Raw genomic sequence first — 13291 nt, 5'->3', positions numbered from 1 at the left:
GCATTTGTACTGACCTAGGAGCCATGTGTCGCCATGCTGCCCAGCTTCCAGGGCCCGGCTCAGGGCGGACATTCTGTATATGAAACTGTCATGGGTGGAGCCAGTGTAGTTTGCATAGACAGAGGTGATGATTCCCTTTGCATCACATACCACCTGTACATTGATGGAATGCCAGTGCTTGCGGTTTCGGTAGATGTGCTCAATGGCCCTAGGTGGACGTAGGGCCACATGGGTGCAATTATGGCACCGAGCACTTTGGGGAAGTGTGCCACCCTGAAAAAATCCAGGACAACGGCCTGCCTTTCTGCGGGTGTTCTGGGCATGTATATGTGCCTGCGGACTGAGGGGCGCGCTGTCATGATTGCCAGTACCTGGTGTAGGCAGCGTGACTGCGTGGCCTGTGAGACCCCCCCACTATGGCAGTGGTCCGCTGAAATGACCCAGTGGCCAAAAAATGCAGGACATTGAGCAGCTTCTCCAAGGGGCTCAATGCTTGGGAGCAAAGGGTGGGGAATGTGAGGTCATCTTCCCACTCCCTGACCAGGTCTAGGATGATATGGGGTGGAAACCTATACCTGCCATAGACCTGGTCGTCAGGCATCCCAAAAAGGCTTGTCCGTGGTGCGAAAATGCGTGCCCTGGCTATTCTCCTCCTCCTGCGGTGTCCCACGATCAGTGCAGCGACAAATGGGGCATTCATTTTAGCTGTATATACGCGTTTGTTGTTTGCGCGCACTTTTATGCTGTGCGTGGGGACGGCTCCGCCTGCCTTCGTGTGGGCGGACGCGTTGACGCCTGTGCATGTCTTTTGCCGTGCACGGGTTTCCCGTATTCGGATACGGTCCGAGTGTCATCGCGTGTGATCGGAGGGGAGTGAGCATACACGCAACTGGCCTGGGTACGTGTGTTTCGGGGTGCGCGGGAAGTTCCACATGCGATTAGCCTGGGTACGTGTGTTCCGGGGTGCTGGGAACTTTCACACGCGATTGGTGGAAATCCACGTGTGTTCTGTCATCACGTGCAATGAGGGTAACACCTGCGCGCGTCACGTCACAGACACGCTCACTCGCTAAGGGCCTTTGGTCCAATGGAATCGCATATGCGTGCTGACGTGCATACGCGCTGAGGGCCTTTCCTCGAATTACACGCTGACGTGCAGATTTTTCACGTGCCAAATCACTCCGTATCAAGCTGGCCACGCGTAAGCACACGAAAGACCACGCTCCTGCCCAGAAGGCCGAACTACTGCCCCCCCGAGCACGCTCCCAACTGCCATCTGCTGCTGCCTGACTGCCTGCTGCCCACGTGCCCTGCCATTTGCTGCCTGTACATCAGCCAGGGGTGCTGTTGCTGTGACCACCCCTGCTGGAACCGAAGACTCCCGACTGGGATTCCATCGCTCCAGAGCCCAGCCCCAGGACCCAGTTGCCTCCCACTCCTGCCTCTGGGGTTGTCATGTCGGGGCAAACACCATCTGGGACCACTGACAACCCCCGGCCAGAGAGGCAGAGGGGCACCAGCTTCAGTGCCACCGAAGTTGGTGTCCTGGTGGAGCAAATCCTGGGGCAGATTGATGCCCTCTTCGGAAGTTCCCGCGCCGACAAGGAAGGACGGACTCGGATCTGGACTGACATTGTGACTGCCATCAACGCGGAGGGGGTGGCAGTCCGCGACTTACAACATGTCAAGAAGCGCTGGGAGGACTTCAGGTCCAGGACCCTGAACAAGGCCCGGCGCCTCTTGAAGGCATCGGATGCCAAGGGGCGCCGGGGCCACTTGTCGGAAGAACAGATGAGGGTCCTGGAACGCATATCCCCAGCACTCCATGTCCAGGTCCTTGAGAAGCAGACCCGTCTGGAGTCGAGCGGTGAGTGTACATGCATCCTGATTGTGAGCAGTGCGTGTGGTGATTATTCAGTAGTGTGCAGGTTGCACATCTGTTTGTATGGGGTCGAGTATGGGTGGGGGTGTACAGGGCCGTGGGGATGACGCATGCGAGGGCTGTAATGTGTAATAGACAAGGGTGCAACAGTGATGCAACATGGATGCATGTGACAGCGGTATGTGGAAGCCTGATTGGCAGATGTGACATGGATGCACGTCTGAACACTGCGACACTTGGCAGAGGTGTACACATGCATGCAAGTGTGGTGGTGTATGTACATGTGTGGTGCACTTCCTGTGTTGCATGTGATGTCTGGCTCACCTTTGGCTGCTCATGCTGTTGTATGTGTATGGATGGTGGTGGCAGTTGCGATATGGCTGTGGTATGGCTCATGTGTGCGAGTTGTGATGACATGTGTGTTGGGTATTGTGATGACATGTCTGAGGTTTGCCAATGCCACTCATGTACAACTGTCATGTGTGTATGTGTCCATTGTACAGTGCCCTGATGCCTGTGTTTTGTTTCTCCCTGTCTGCAGCGTCAACTGATGAAGAGGGCGGAGAAGGTGCTGTGGAGCACAGCGGCGGGGATCCCACCGCCAGCCGGAGACGCAAGGCCCGGCTCCCCTCCCATGTTGTCATCTCGTCGGGGAGTGAGGAGTCCGGTGGCGCGTCCCAGGCCGCAGCTGCCGGGGGGAGGTCCAAGAGGCGGAGGTTGGAGTTGGACTCCTCGGCAGCAGAAGGGGCAGCTGGGACCCCACAGGGCCGAACAGGGGAAGATGGCACGGAGTCATCCAGGTTGGTGGGGGGTTTGGTGGAGGAGGAGGCCGTGCAAGCACCAGAGACGGGGTCTGGAGGTGGGGATCCCACTGGTGCTAGTGGTGCAGTGCAGGACCAGGGACAGGAGGCAGCACAGGCCACCGCGGAGGTGCCTGTGTGCAATCCTGTCCCTGATCCTGTCCCTGCATCATCTTGCACCAGCAGGGATGCCTACGTCCAGACCCGTTTTCAGGCAGGGGATGAGCTCACGTCAACTGGCCTTCCTCTGCCTGCGGACGTGGCTATCCAGGTCCGGGTTGAGCCTGTCCTGGCTGGTGTGGTGTTGCGTCAACGGGCCATGCGAGGTGACCTGCAGTCTTTTCATGAAGAGACTGCACGTCATCTCGAATGGCTCGTTGACCACGTCAGCCTGCTGGGACAGGTCACCCAGGCCGGATTCCTCCGTCTGATGGGGCTTGCTCCGACCCCCTCCTCAACTGGACCCCCTACGCGCCAGTCGTCCTCTGTGCCATCTTCCCACCCATCAGTCACCTGGGTGCCCTGTGGAGCTGCCTCTGACGGTGCGGCCAGGTTGGCGGAGGAGGCATCCCTGCCACAGTCGGGAGTCGGACGTCCAGCAGGGGTGGCCACATCTACGACTGCACCCCAGCCGGCGGAGGATGTGAAGGCAGCAGGAGGCAGTGCACGGGCAGAGGCACAGCAGCAGCAGCAACGTGGTGGGAGCCATGAAGGCTCGGGGCCTTCAACATCGGAGGGGCAGGCATCGGCCGGAGGGCAGGAGGACCCAGGACAGAGAGTGTCTTCCGCGTGGCAGCGGTTGGGCCACGCCATAGATGCGGAGCGGCAGCGGGCGGAAGAGGCACGGCTCACAATGGTCAGGGCGGAGAACTCCATGCGGAGGGCCCGGAGGCGGGCCGAGTGCCTCGAGGCAATCCGCAGGGGTTTGGAGGTGGAGACGTCGACGGCCCTGCGGACCCTCGGGGCCATGGAGGAGGACCGCCTCCGGGACATTGAGGAGGAGTTCGATGATGCCCTGGCCCGGGACATCCACAAGTGAGCCGTGAAACTAGCCCGCTGCCCTTGTACATAGTTATGTAGGTAGTGTTAGGTTTCATTTTTGTTTTTATTTTATTTGGACCTTTCAGACATTGGCCACATTTTTGTATATAGTTTATTTCATTAGTTAGTGTAGTTAGATAGGTTTCCTTTCTTTTGTTGGGATAATGGACCCTGGCTTGTTCCCATGTGCATAGTTCACAGTTGGATTGTATTTTTTTTTACTTTTTAACCATGGAGCAATGGCTTTCTTTTTCATTTCCCATTGGATTTTGTTTTGTGGACATTGACTTTGGACAACATTACTTTGGAATTTTATTTTTGGTTTTGCTTTTTTTAACGGACATGCTTCTTTTCATTTTTGTACATTCACGTTTCTGTTTCTTCATTTTTTATTCTATTTATGTTTCCTTTAATACATATTTTATTTGGTGGACTTCAATGTGTGGTATCTCATTGGTTTCATGCATTTCATGATATGTGTTTTGAGATTCACTGACACCCATTGGGTGTATGTGAGGGAAATGTGTTTGTTTCGGAACTTGCAATTGGTGTTCTGTGATGTAATTGCAAATTATGAGTGGGTGGATGTAATACTCGTGTTGGTGTTTTGCATTTGGAGGCTGTCAATAGGGACCAGGGATCTAGATTGTGATGACATGTTGGCTGGGAAACATGAGTTGCACATGGGTGGGGGCCTGCTGGCAGGTGCCCCACAGTGCTGGGGGGTGGGGGTGGTGGGGAACATGAGTTGGACATGGGTGGGGGCTTGCTGGCAGGTTCCCCACAGGGCTGGGGGGTGGGGGTGGTGGGAGAGATGGGTGGGGGCCTGGTGGAGGCTGCCCCTGCACTGCTGGGGGGTGGGGGTGGTGGGAGACATGGGTGGGGGCCTGGTGGAGGCTGCCCCTGGTGACTGGGGGGGTGGGGGTGCTGGGAGACATGGGTGGGGCCCTGGTGGTGGGTGCCCCTGCACTGCTGGGGGGTGGGGGTGGTGGTGAACATGAGTTGCACATGGGTGGGGGCCTGCTGGCAGGTGCCCCACAGTGCAGGGGGGTGGGGGTGGTGGTGAACATGAGTTGCACATGGGTGGGGGCCTGCTGGCAGGTGCCCCACAGTGCTGGGGGTGGGGGTGGTGGGGAACATGAGTTGGACATGGGTGGGGGCCTGCTGGCAGGTGCCCCACAGTGCTGGGGGTGGGGGTGGTGGTGAACATGAGTTGCACATGGGTGGGGGCCTGCTGGCAGGTGCCCCACAGTGCTGGGGGGTGGGGGTGGTGGGGAACATGAGTTGCCCATGGGTGGGGGCCTGCTGGCAGGTGCCCCACAGTGCTGGGGGGTGGGGGTGGTGGGGAACATGAGTTGGACATGGGTGGGGGCCTGCTGGCAGGTGCCCCACAGTGCTGGGGGGTGGGGGTGGTGGGGAAAATGAGTTGGACATGGGTGGGGGCCTGCTGGCAGGTGCCCCACAGTGCTGGGGGGTGGGGGTGGTGGGGAAAATGAGTTGGACATGGGTGGGGGCCTGCTGGCAGGTGCCCCACAGTGCTGGGGGGTGGGGGTGGTGGGGAACATGAGTTGGACATGGGTGGGGGCCTGCTGGCAGGTGCCCCACAGTGCTGGGGGGTGGGGGTGGTGGGGAAAATGAGTTGGACATGGGTGAGGGCCTGCTGGCAGGTGCCCCACAGTGCTGGGGGTGGGGGTGGTGGGGAACATGAGTTGGACATGGGTGGGGGCCTGCTGGCAGGTGCCCCACAGTGCTGGGGGGTGGGGGTGGTGGGGAACATGAGTTGGACATGGGTGGGGGCCTGCTGGCAGGTGCCCCACAGTGCTGGGGGGTGGGGGTGGTGGGGAACATGAGTTGGACATGGGTGGGGGCCTGCTGGCAGGTGCCCCACAGTGCTGGGGGGTGGGGGTGGTGGGGAACATGAGTTGGACATGGGTGGGGGTCTGGTGGAGGCTGCCCCTGGTGGCTGGGGGGTGGGGGTCGTGGGAGACATGGGTTGGGGCCTGGTGGAGGCTGCCCCTGCACTGCTGGGGGGTGGGGGTGCTGGGAGACATGGGTGGGGGCCTGGTGGTGGGTGCCCCTGCACTGCTGGGGGGTGGGGGTGGTGGGGAACATGAGTTGGACATGGGTGGGGGCCTGGTGGTGGGTGCCCCTGGTGCCTGGGGGTGCAGGGGGACATGCGTTGGTGGGCAGTAGTGCAAGTTGACATGTGAGTTGGCTGGTGGGCATGGCCATGGTGGATGGGGTGCCTGCAGGACATGTGCTGGGTAGGCCCCTGTGGTGTGAGCCACCTGCAGGGGCCGTGGAGGGTGTAGAGGGAACACCTGGGAGGACCCACACGTGCAATTCACGTGTGCTGCTCCCGGCGCACCCCTGTAATACATGTACCCTGATGAGATCCCATGTGGAACTTCCCACGCACCCCTGGAATACACGTACCCCGCTCAATCGCGTGTGTAACTTCCCGCGCACCCCCGAAATACACGTACGCTCTCAATCGCGTGTATAACTTCCCGCGCGCCCCTGAAATACACGTACCCCGCTCAATCGCGTGTGTGACTTCCCGCGCACCCCTGTTATACACGTACCCCGCTCAATCGCGACTGTATCTTCCCGCGCGCCCCCGGAATACACGTACCCCGCTCAATCGCGTGTGTAGCTTCCCGCGCGCCCCCGAAATACACGTACCCCGCTCAATCGCGTGTGTAACTTCCTGCGCACCCCCGAAATACACGTACCCCGCTCAATTGCATATGAAACTTCCTGTGCAACCCTGAAATACACGTACCCCGCTCAATCGCGTGTGTGACTTCCCGCGCACCCCTGTTATACACGTACCCCGCTCAATCGCGTGTGTAACTTCCCGCGGGCGCCCGGAATACACGTACCCCGCTCAATCGCGTGTGTAACTTCCCGCGCGCCCCCGAAATACACGTACCCCGCTCAATCGCGTGTGTAACTTCCCGCGCACCCCGAAATACACGTACCCCGCTCAATCACGTGTGTAACTTCCCGCGCGCCCCCGAAATACACGTACCCCGCTCAATCGCGTGTGTAACTTCCTGCGCACCCCTGAAATACACGTACCCCACTCAATTGCATGTGAAACTTCCCGTGCACCCCCGAAATACACATACCCCGCTCAATCGCGTGTGAAAATTCCCGCACACCCCCGAAATACACGTACCCCTCTCAATCGCATGTGAAACTTCCCACGCACCCCCGAAATACACGTACCCCTCTCAATCACATGTGAAACTTCCCGCTCACCCCCGAAATACACGTGCCCCACTCGCACAGGCCCAATCGCAGTATGGGACATTCATCATTGCTGTATATTGCCACTTTTGTTATGCGCAGGGACGCTACCGCCTGTCTTCGTGTGGCGGACGTGTTTCGGCTTGTGCGTGTCTTTGGCTGTGCGCAGCTTTGCCCTATTCGATTCCATGAATACGTGTGGTTCGAGTGCGTGTGGGCGTTCTGTCTGCTTCCCTGCAGTACATCCCCAGTTACGCCCTTATTTTCGCGCGTTGTTCCCCATTCCGCGCGTTACGCCCCATGTCCCGCCCACTTTCTGGTGTATGCGCCGAGGTTGTGCGCTTTCACTGTGCGCGTCGCGCACGCCTTTCGGGATGTTGCAGTGACTTGTGCGCCATGCACGGGTTTGGCGCACATCCCGAGGTGTACATGCACAGGGACTTCCATGAATCCCACACGTGCGCGTGCGCCTGTTTTTTTCTGCTTGCGTCTGCTTGCGCCTGCTTGCGCCAAGATTTTCGCCGCACGTTTGTTCCATGAATCGGCCCCTTAATTGCATCTGCTACCTGGCACTATGCCTGAGGCTCTGTTCCCTTTATTACTGAAACTATTCAATGGCCCCCTTTCATTAATCAATACCAATGAAAAGACCTCACATAAATATCGATGTGCTTTAATTTATTACATCACTTGTTCACACTGATCTGTCTGGATTTATTCCAAACATATCCACAGCCGTAAATCTGCATTGCCTCTTGTGTTTTGTCGCTCAATTGAATCGTGCTACCCATGCAGTCACAGCCCTTCCTGATGCTGAAAAAGCATTTGATTCATTTTCCTAGTTGGTCCCGGGCCATCATATTATCATCGTATTGTATGTGGGTAAGTCCCAACTCTAGTCTCCTTCCATTACTTGGAACATTGCTCAATTCAGAAGATGCTCCTCTCTTCTCTGCATATTAAATGGTCCACGTGTGACCTATTCCACATAACAAAATAAACAGTTTGCCCCTTGGATATTGGAGAGTACCGCTGGCCCATTGAGGCACTTATTTATATGACCTGGTGGTTGTTAGGCTGTGCTTGCCACCGCCTCCCTATATTTGTAACGTGTCTGCTTCTTTTGTGTCCTACTGATCGGGTATTGAGTGCTGCTTATCAGTGGGGAAGGCTAACAACCTAGGCTTTATAGTGAAGAATGTGTAAGACGATTCCCCGTTATCAGCTCAACTCATAAATAATGCACGTTATGCGGTTTATATATTGTTCACATTTATGTGCAAATTCTGTTTCATTATACCAAACATTGCAGTGGGTTAGTAACTTTGTGACTTTACATCCTGACATGTTGGTTTGGCGTGAAAAGAGTTAAAGTTAAACAAAAGTATGTGGCTTCCAATCTCTGCTCTTGCGCACTTGGTTCCAAATTATAGTGATATACTGGTGTGAGATTTCAAAGTGTTTTTGTGTTAATTCCATTAATCATCGTGCATTTTCACGGTGAAAAATGTCTGTGCAATTGGAATCCAACCTATTAAACAAACCACTGAATGCTTCCGCCCACCAGAGCACGTAGTTATGGCCTAAACCTAAAGCAAGCAAAAACAGAATTCAATTCCACTTAAAGAATTGCCATTACAGTACTAGTTCAAAATGTTGAGATCTGTTTTTTCATTTCCTTGATCTTTTAAATGAAACCATATGTCAAACGTTTTAACAGACTTATAAAATGCCTTCTAGAAAAACAGAGGATAAGGCACGGATCCAGAAAGCTCCCTGATGCTTTAATATTCTCTTGTAATTTCCGCCTCTAAGATTTTCAGGAATGTGTTCGAAAACTTGGAACTGCAATGTATGTGTATATACGTGTGAAATGTGTTGGTTCTAATCCGTACAGCAGATAGGATTTCAGTGCTGGCTCTGACTTGTCAAGTCGTTTCACCATCTTGAGCTTTGCCACATGAGTGCCACATTTGCCACATGTGGGATGAAGTGATGGAATCACATGTTCTACTTGGAAATATAATACACGAGGCTATCATTGTGTTTTTGCTAAAACCATCCAGGGACCTTCGTCTTTGGGAGTCATATGGTAGATACAGGTGGGCTGCTGAGGCCATAATCCAGCATAGGGGTTGTGTCTGCCGTTGCAACCAAACTGCTTGAACCTAATCATATATCTTATCTTTACTCAGTGGAGGTGAAGATTAAGAGGTGAGTATTGTTCCCCTTATCTGTGTATGATAAAACATTGTTCATGAAAAGTGCAGTACTTCCCAACTGGACATACCTCTTTTCCTATATTCCTGTAATGCCTGGGCAAGGTTTCATATGAAGGTTGCCCTCCATCCTGCTCCATGTAGCCTGGTAACCTGCTGCTCCTACACTCAGTTTGGAAATGCTAGCTAGGCTGTAATCCCAGGGTGGTGTTTGCTGCACCAAATAATGTTACTTTTTGGCCGCACACGTGAAAATTGAAGCATAGTGGGTCAAAGTAGGGAAGGCCTTTCCTCGCGTTACACTAGAACACAAATGTATATCAGTATTCTGTTCCTTCTCTTTTTCTCTTGTGCACAGTTGCAGAAAACTGCAAGTCTGGCCCAGTCCACAGCGCTATTCTAGCTTGGAATACTAAATTGTGGTGTGCAAGTGAACTATATGATCCAGAGATACCGTTTTGGGATGTTGATGTTCTTGCCTCCACATGTGACCTTTCAATGTACCCTGAGGGATCCTTCTTCACGCATTGGTTGTTTATCGAGAAAGTGCCACCTCGCTCCCACATTGTAAGCATGCCAGTGACATTTGGTCTCCCTTCGGGATATATTTGCTCTCCTCTATACCCTTGCAGTGCTCTGAACCGGAAGACACCTGTGATGACTAAATAGTATCCTGTCTTGTATGATTCGGGTGTAAAGCTTCCCCTTCTTAACGGCAAGTTCCTTTATTCTCTTGTTCAACAGGGAGTCCCCCTGACACAGACCCTACCTAATATGTATCTTTTAGAATAATAGTTGCCTCTACTCTTCATTTTGCAGCGGTATGATGACTTGTTCTAAGATATTTTGACTGCACAAGGTTTTACTGCGATTTTTTAAAAGAGTCAAAGTAATTTAAAAAAAGTGTGTGGCAACCAATCGCGGCTCATTACACAGTTGGTTCCAAACGTATTTCAAAACGTGCTTTTGTTAGTTTTTGTTTGTTCCTTTAATCATCGTGCATCTTCTTCATGAATAATTTCTGTACATTCGGAATCGAACATATCTTTGAATGCCACCACCCACCAGAATGCGTAGATATGGCCTAACAATAAAGCTCGCAATAGCAGACTTGAATATTAATTAACAATAATTCAGATGCACCCAAATAGCCTTTTTTCAAGCTTACATAAGATGCTTACATTGCAAAAGAATTGAAAATACAGTGCATGCTGTTGTTTAAGTGAGATCATTTCATCAAGAGGCTTCATTTCCTCAATATTCATTCGACAGTGCATCACCCTGACAGCTCAGTATGCCACCATTTAGGTTCGATATGTTATGACTTGAAGTCAGCTGTTTTGTTCACTTCCCTGTTCTTTTAAAACAAACCACATGTCAAACGTTTTACCAGCCTTATAAAATGCTTTCTCGATAAACAGAGGATAAGGCACGGATCCAGAAAGCTCCATCATGCTTTCATCTTCTCTTGCAATTTCCTCCTCGAGGATTTCAAGATATGGTTCCAAAACCTGGAATTTCAATTGGAACACGTTCTCATGTTCACGTAACAAAATGTGAGATGCATTGGTTTAAATCTTTGCAGCAGATCTATGCATTTCAGTGCGGCCTCTGACTTTTTAAGACGTTTCACCACTTTGCCACATGAGTATTTAATATCATACACAGCAAACTTGAATGTCACAAAATGTTTGATTTTGACGTGTTTGCCGCTTACGAGATGAAACACCAACCACTGGGTAAAACATGAAATGCATTGCCTGCATATGGTGTGTCAGGTTTCTCTGTAAGGAAGTGTAGCATGCTGTAGCATGCTGCGTGCTTTAGAGCAGTGCACGGAACCCTAGTTTTCCTGAGGGTTCCATGAGTGTAGTTGGGCATCCAGGATGGGAGCCCTACCAAGAAGGATGATGTTACCTGCTCCCCACTTATCTTCTAACCTGATACCAGAAACAGAATAAAGTACATTTACCTTTTGCACTCATGTGGTCCTGGTTTTCCTTGAGTCCCTCCTGCTTCCTTCAGATGACCCAGACACTACAAGAAGATACTCACTCTTCAGTTTATAGACAGCACACAGCCTTTCAGATATAAAGCCTTACACGTGTTGTTATCTGCACTGGGGGCTATCAGTTGTTGCCCTGTGTCTGCAAACCCTTTGGAGTACTCATATAGGATGCTGCCTGAATGCAGCTATCCAACTCTGGGAGGAAAGGTTATTCTCCAATTGGAGAAGGTGGTGAGAAAACGGATTTGTATTTTAATTTTGTATTGTCTTTGCAATTTTGTAGTTTTGTAGTATGTAATTTGTAAGTGTGTTTTTAACATATGATGAGAAAACGAATATGTAAATAATTTTTTTGTAAGAAATACGATTGTAAAAGTTAATACATTTTACTAAAAACAATAAAAAGAAGAAAAACGGATAACAAATGACTGCATGTGCGTTGCTCCTGAATTGCATATGAATGGGCCTCACACTATGAGGGGTTTGTTCTCCCACTGCTGTCACGCTTTCCCTATTTTAGAGCAATAGATGCTCAATTTGGTGCTGTGGTGGTGGTTCCCCTACTGTGATGGTGCTGCAGAGGTGCTATCATGTGGACTGCTTGGCAATTTGATTTTCTGTGTAATGTGGATCCACAGAGGGCTAGATAGTGTTCTTCCAACCCCCCTGCTATGGATCGTTTTGTAGAAAAGTCAAATGGATGAAAAGAGACTTGTCAACAAAGCAGGAACAACTTATTTGAGTGGTGGCCATACAGAAAAGGAGATGCATTTTGGGAGCGTTAGCCATTTTGAGTGCTTTTGAAAGTTTTTGCACGCCTTTGCTTTGCTAGCCTTATTCTACTGTCCCTGCTGAATCTGCTGGTCCTTGTAAGTCCCTCAGTGTCTCGCTCCTTTTGAGGCCGCTCTGTTTCTTGCCCTCTGCTAGCTTTTCTTCATAACTACAGGCTCCATTCAATTTCGTAAGTGGAGTGAGACTTGAGGTATTGTAGGTCTTGAATCCAACTATTGGAATGACTGAGAACGGCCCACACGAATTCAATTGAACTTATTTGAACTGGTATTGAGGTCTAAAGGAATTTGAGAAGTTATTACCATCCTGTGAATTAAGGTTTAGTCAGTATGCGTTCAACTCTGGCATTGAAATCGTGGTAGTTTATAACAGTTTGCCAATCATCAGCATGGCAGGTGACATTGGGAATTTTTTGTTCTGGAGCACTGTAATCAGTGTCAGATATTTTATTTTTTTTTTTATTTTTTATACTTTATTTATCCAAATGGTTTTTAAAAGTTTTACATTCAGTTTGTTTCTTTATGTAAATGTTTTGGCTACGTTCCTTTTTCTACCGTTGACAAAATTGTGTCCAGAATTTTTGTTGTTGCTGTTATCCAGGTGGTACGTCCGCCACCAATTAACCTCGACCACCATGTCGCCACGTCAAAGGTGTGTGCCACTGCCAATATCGTTTTCAGATACTGTTCTCTTATCGCTTCCACTCCTGGGCAGCTTAGCAGCAAGTGTTTGGTTGTTTCTACCTCATCTCGATCTTTTCGTTTGTATGAAGCAAGTTAAGGCAAGCTCTTATAAAGATGTTTATCAACTTGCGATTCGGATATTTTTTCACGTATGGTTGAAGTTCGTGGAATTTGTGAGTCGTCTGAGGCAAATGTGAGTATAGCTTATATGTTGCCGCCTGGTCCAAAGTGAGTATCCAGTCAAGTTTCTTTAATTTCTTTTGAATTTTCATCGGATTATCCATTAGATCTTTTTTGGAGCATTGGATAAAAGTCAATTTATTTTCTTGCTCTCTGTACCATTTGGTCAGCACAGCCAAACTGCCGTCTTCTGCTACTTTGTTTATAGCTCCCAGGATCTCAGGGCGATCTTCCAGCAATAATTTCCTAAATAGCATCATACTGTTTCTTTCCACTATCGAGCCAAGTGAGAGTTGGCTCATTTCCCGTCTGATCAAGACTAATGGAGTTGAACGTGGTAAATTCAAAACTTCTCTCCAGAATTGGCTTTCATAGCATGCATAGCATGCATAGCTTCAGCTCCATAGACCAGTGTAGGCACCACCTTGGCC

The 13291-nt window shown here is 51.0% G+C and overlaps 1 protein-coding gene across 1 annotated transcript in view; it reads right to left on the bottom strand.

Moving 5' to 3' along the window:
* The window catches only part of MALRD1 (MAM and LDL receptor class A domain containing 1), a 3359462-nt gene that overhangs the window by 3073141 nt on the left and 273030 nt on the right, over nucleotides 1-13291 (bottom strand). The window contains exon 6 of the mRNA XM_069646615.1: nucleotides 10569-10708. Within this exon, the coding sequence (XP_069502716.1) occupies nucleotides 10569-10708 (140 nt within the window). The remainder of the gene's footprint in view (nucleotides 1-10568; nucleotides 10709-13291) is intronic.

Source organism: Ambystoma mexicanum, chromosome 2q, assembly GCF_040938575.1.
Source record: "Ambystoma mexicanum isolate Mex_15411 chromosome 2q, UKY_AmexF1_1, whole genome shotgun sequence".
NCBI lineage: Eukaryota > Metazoa > Chordata > Amphibia > Caudata > Ambystomatidae > Ambystoma > Ambystoma mexicanum.
This window is presented reverse-complemented; position numbering and strand designations above follow the sequence as displayed.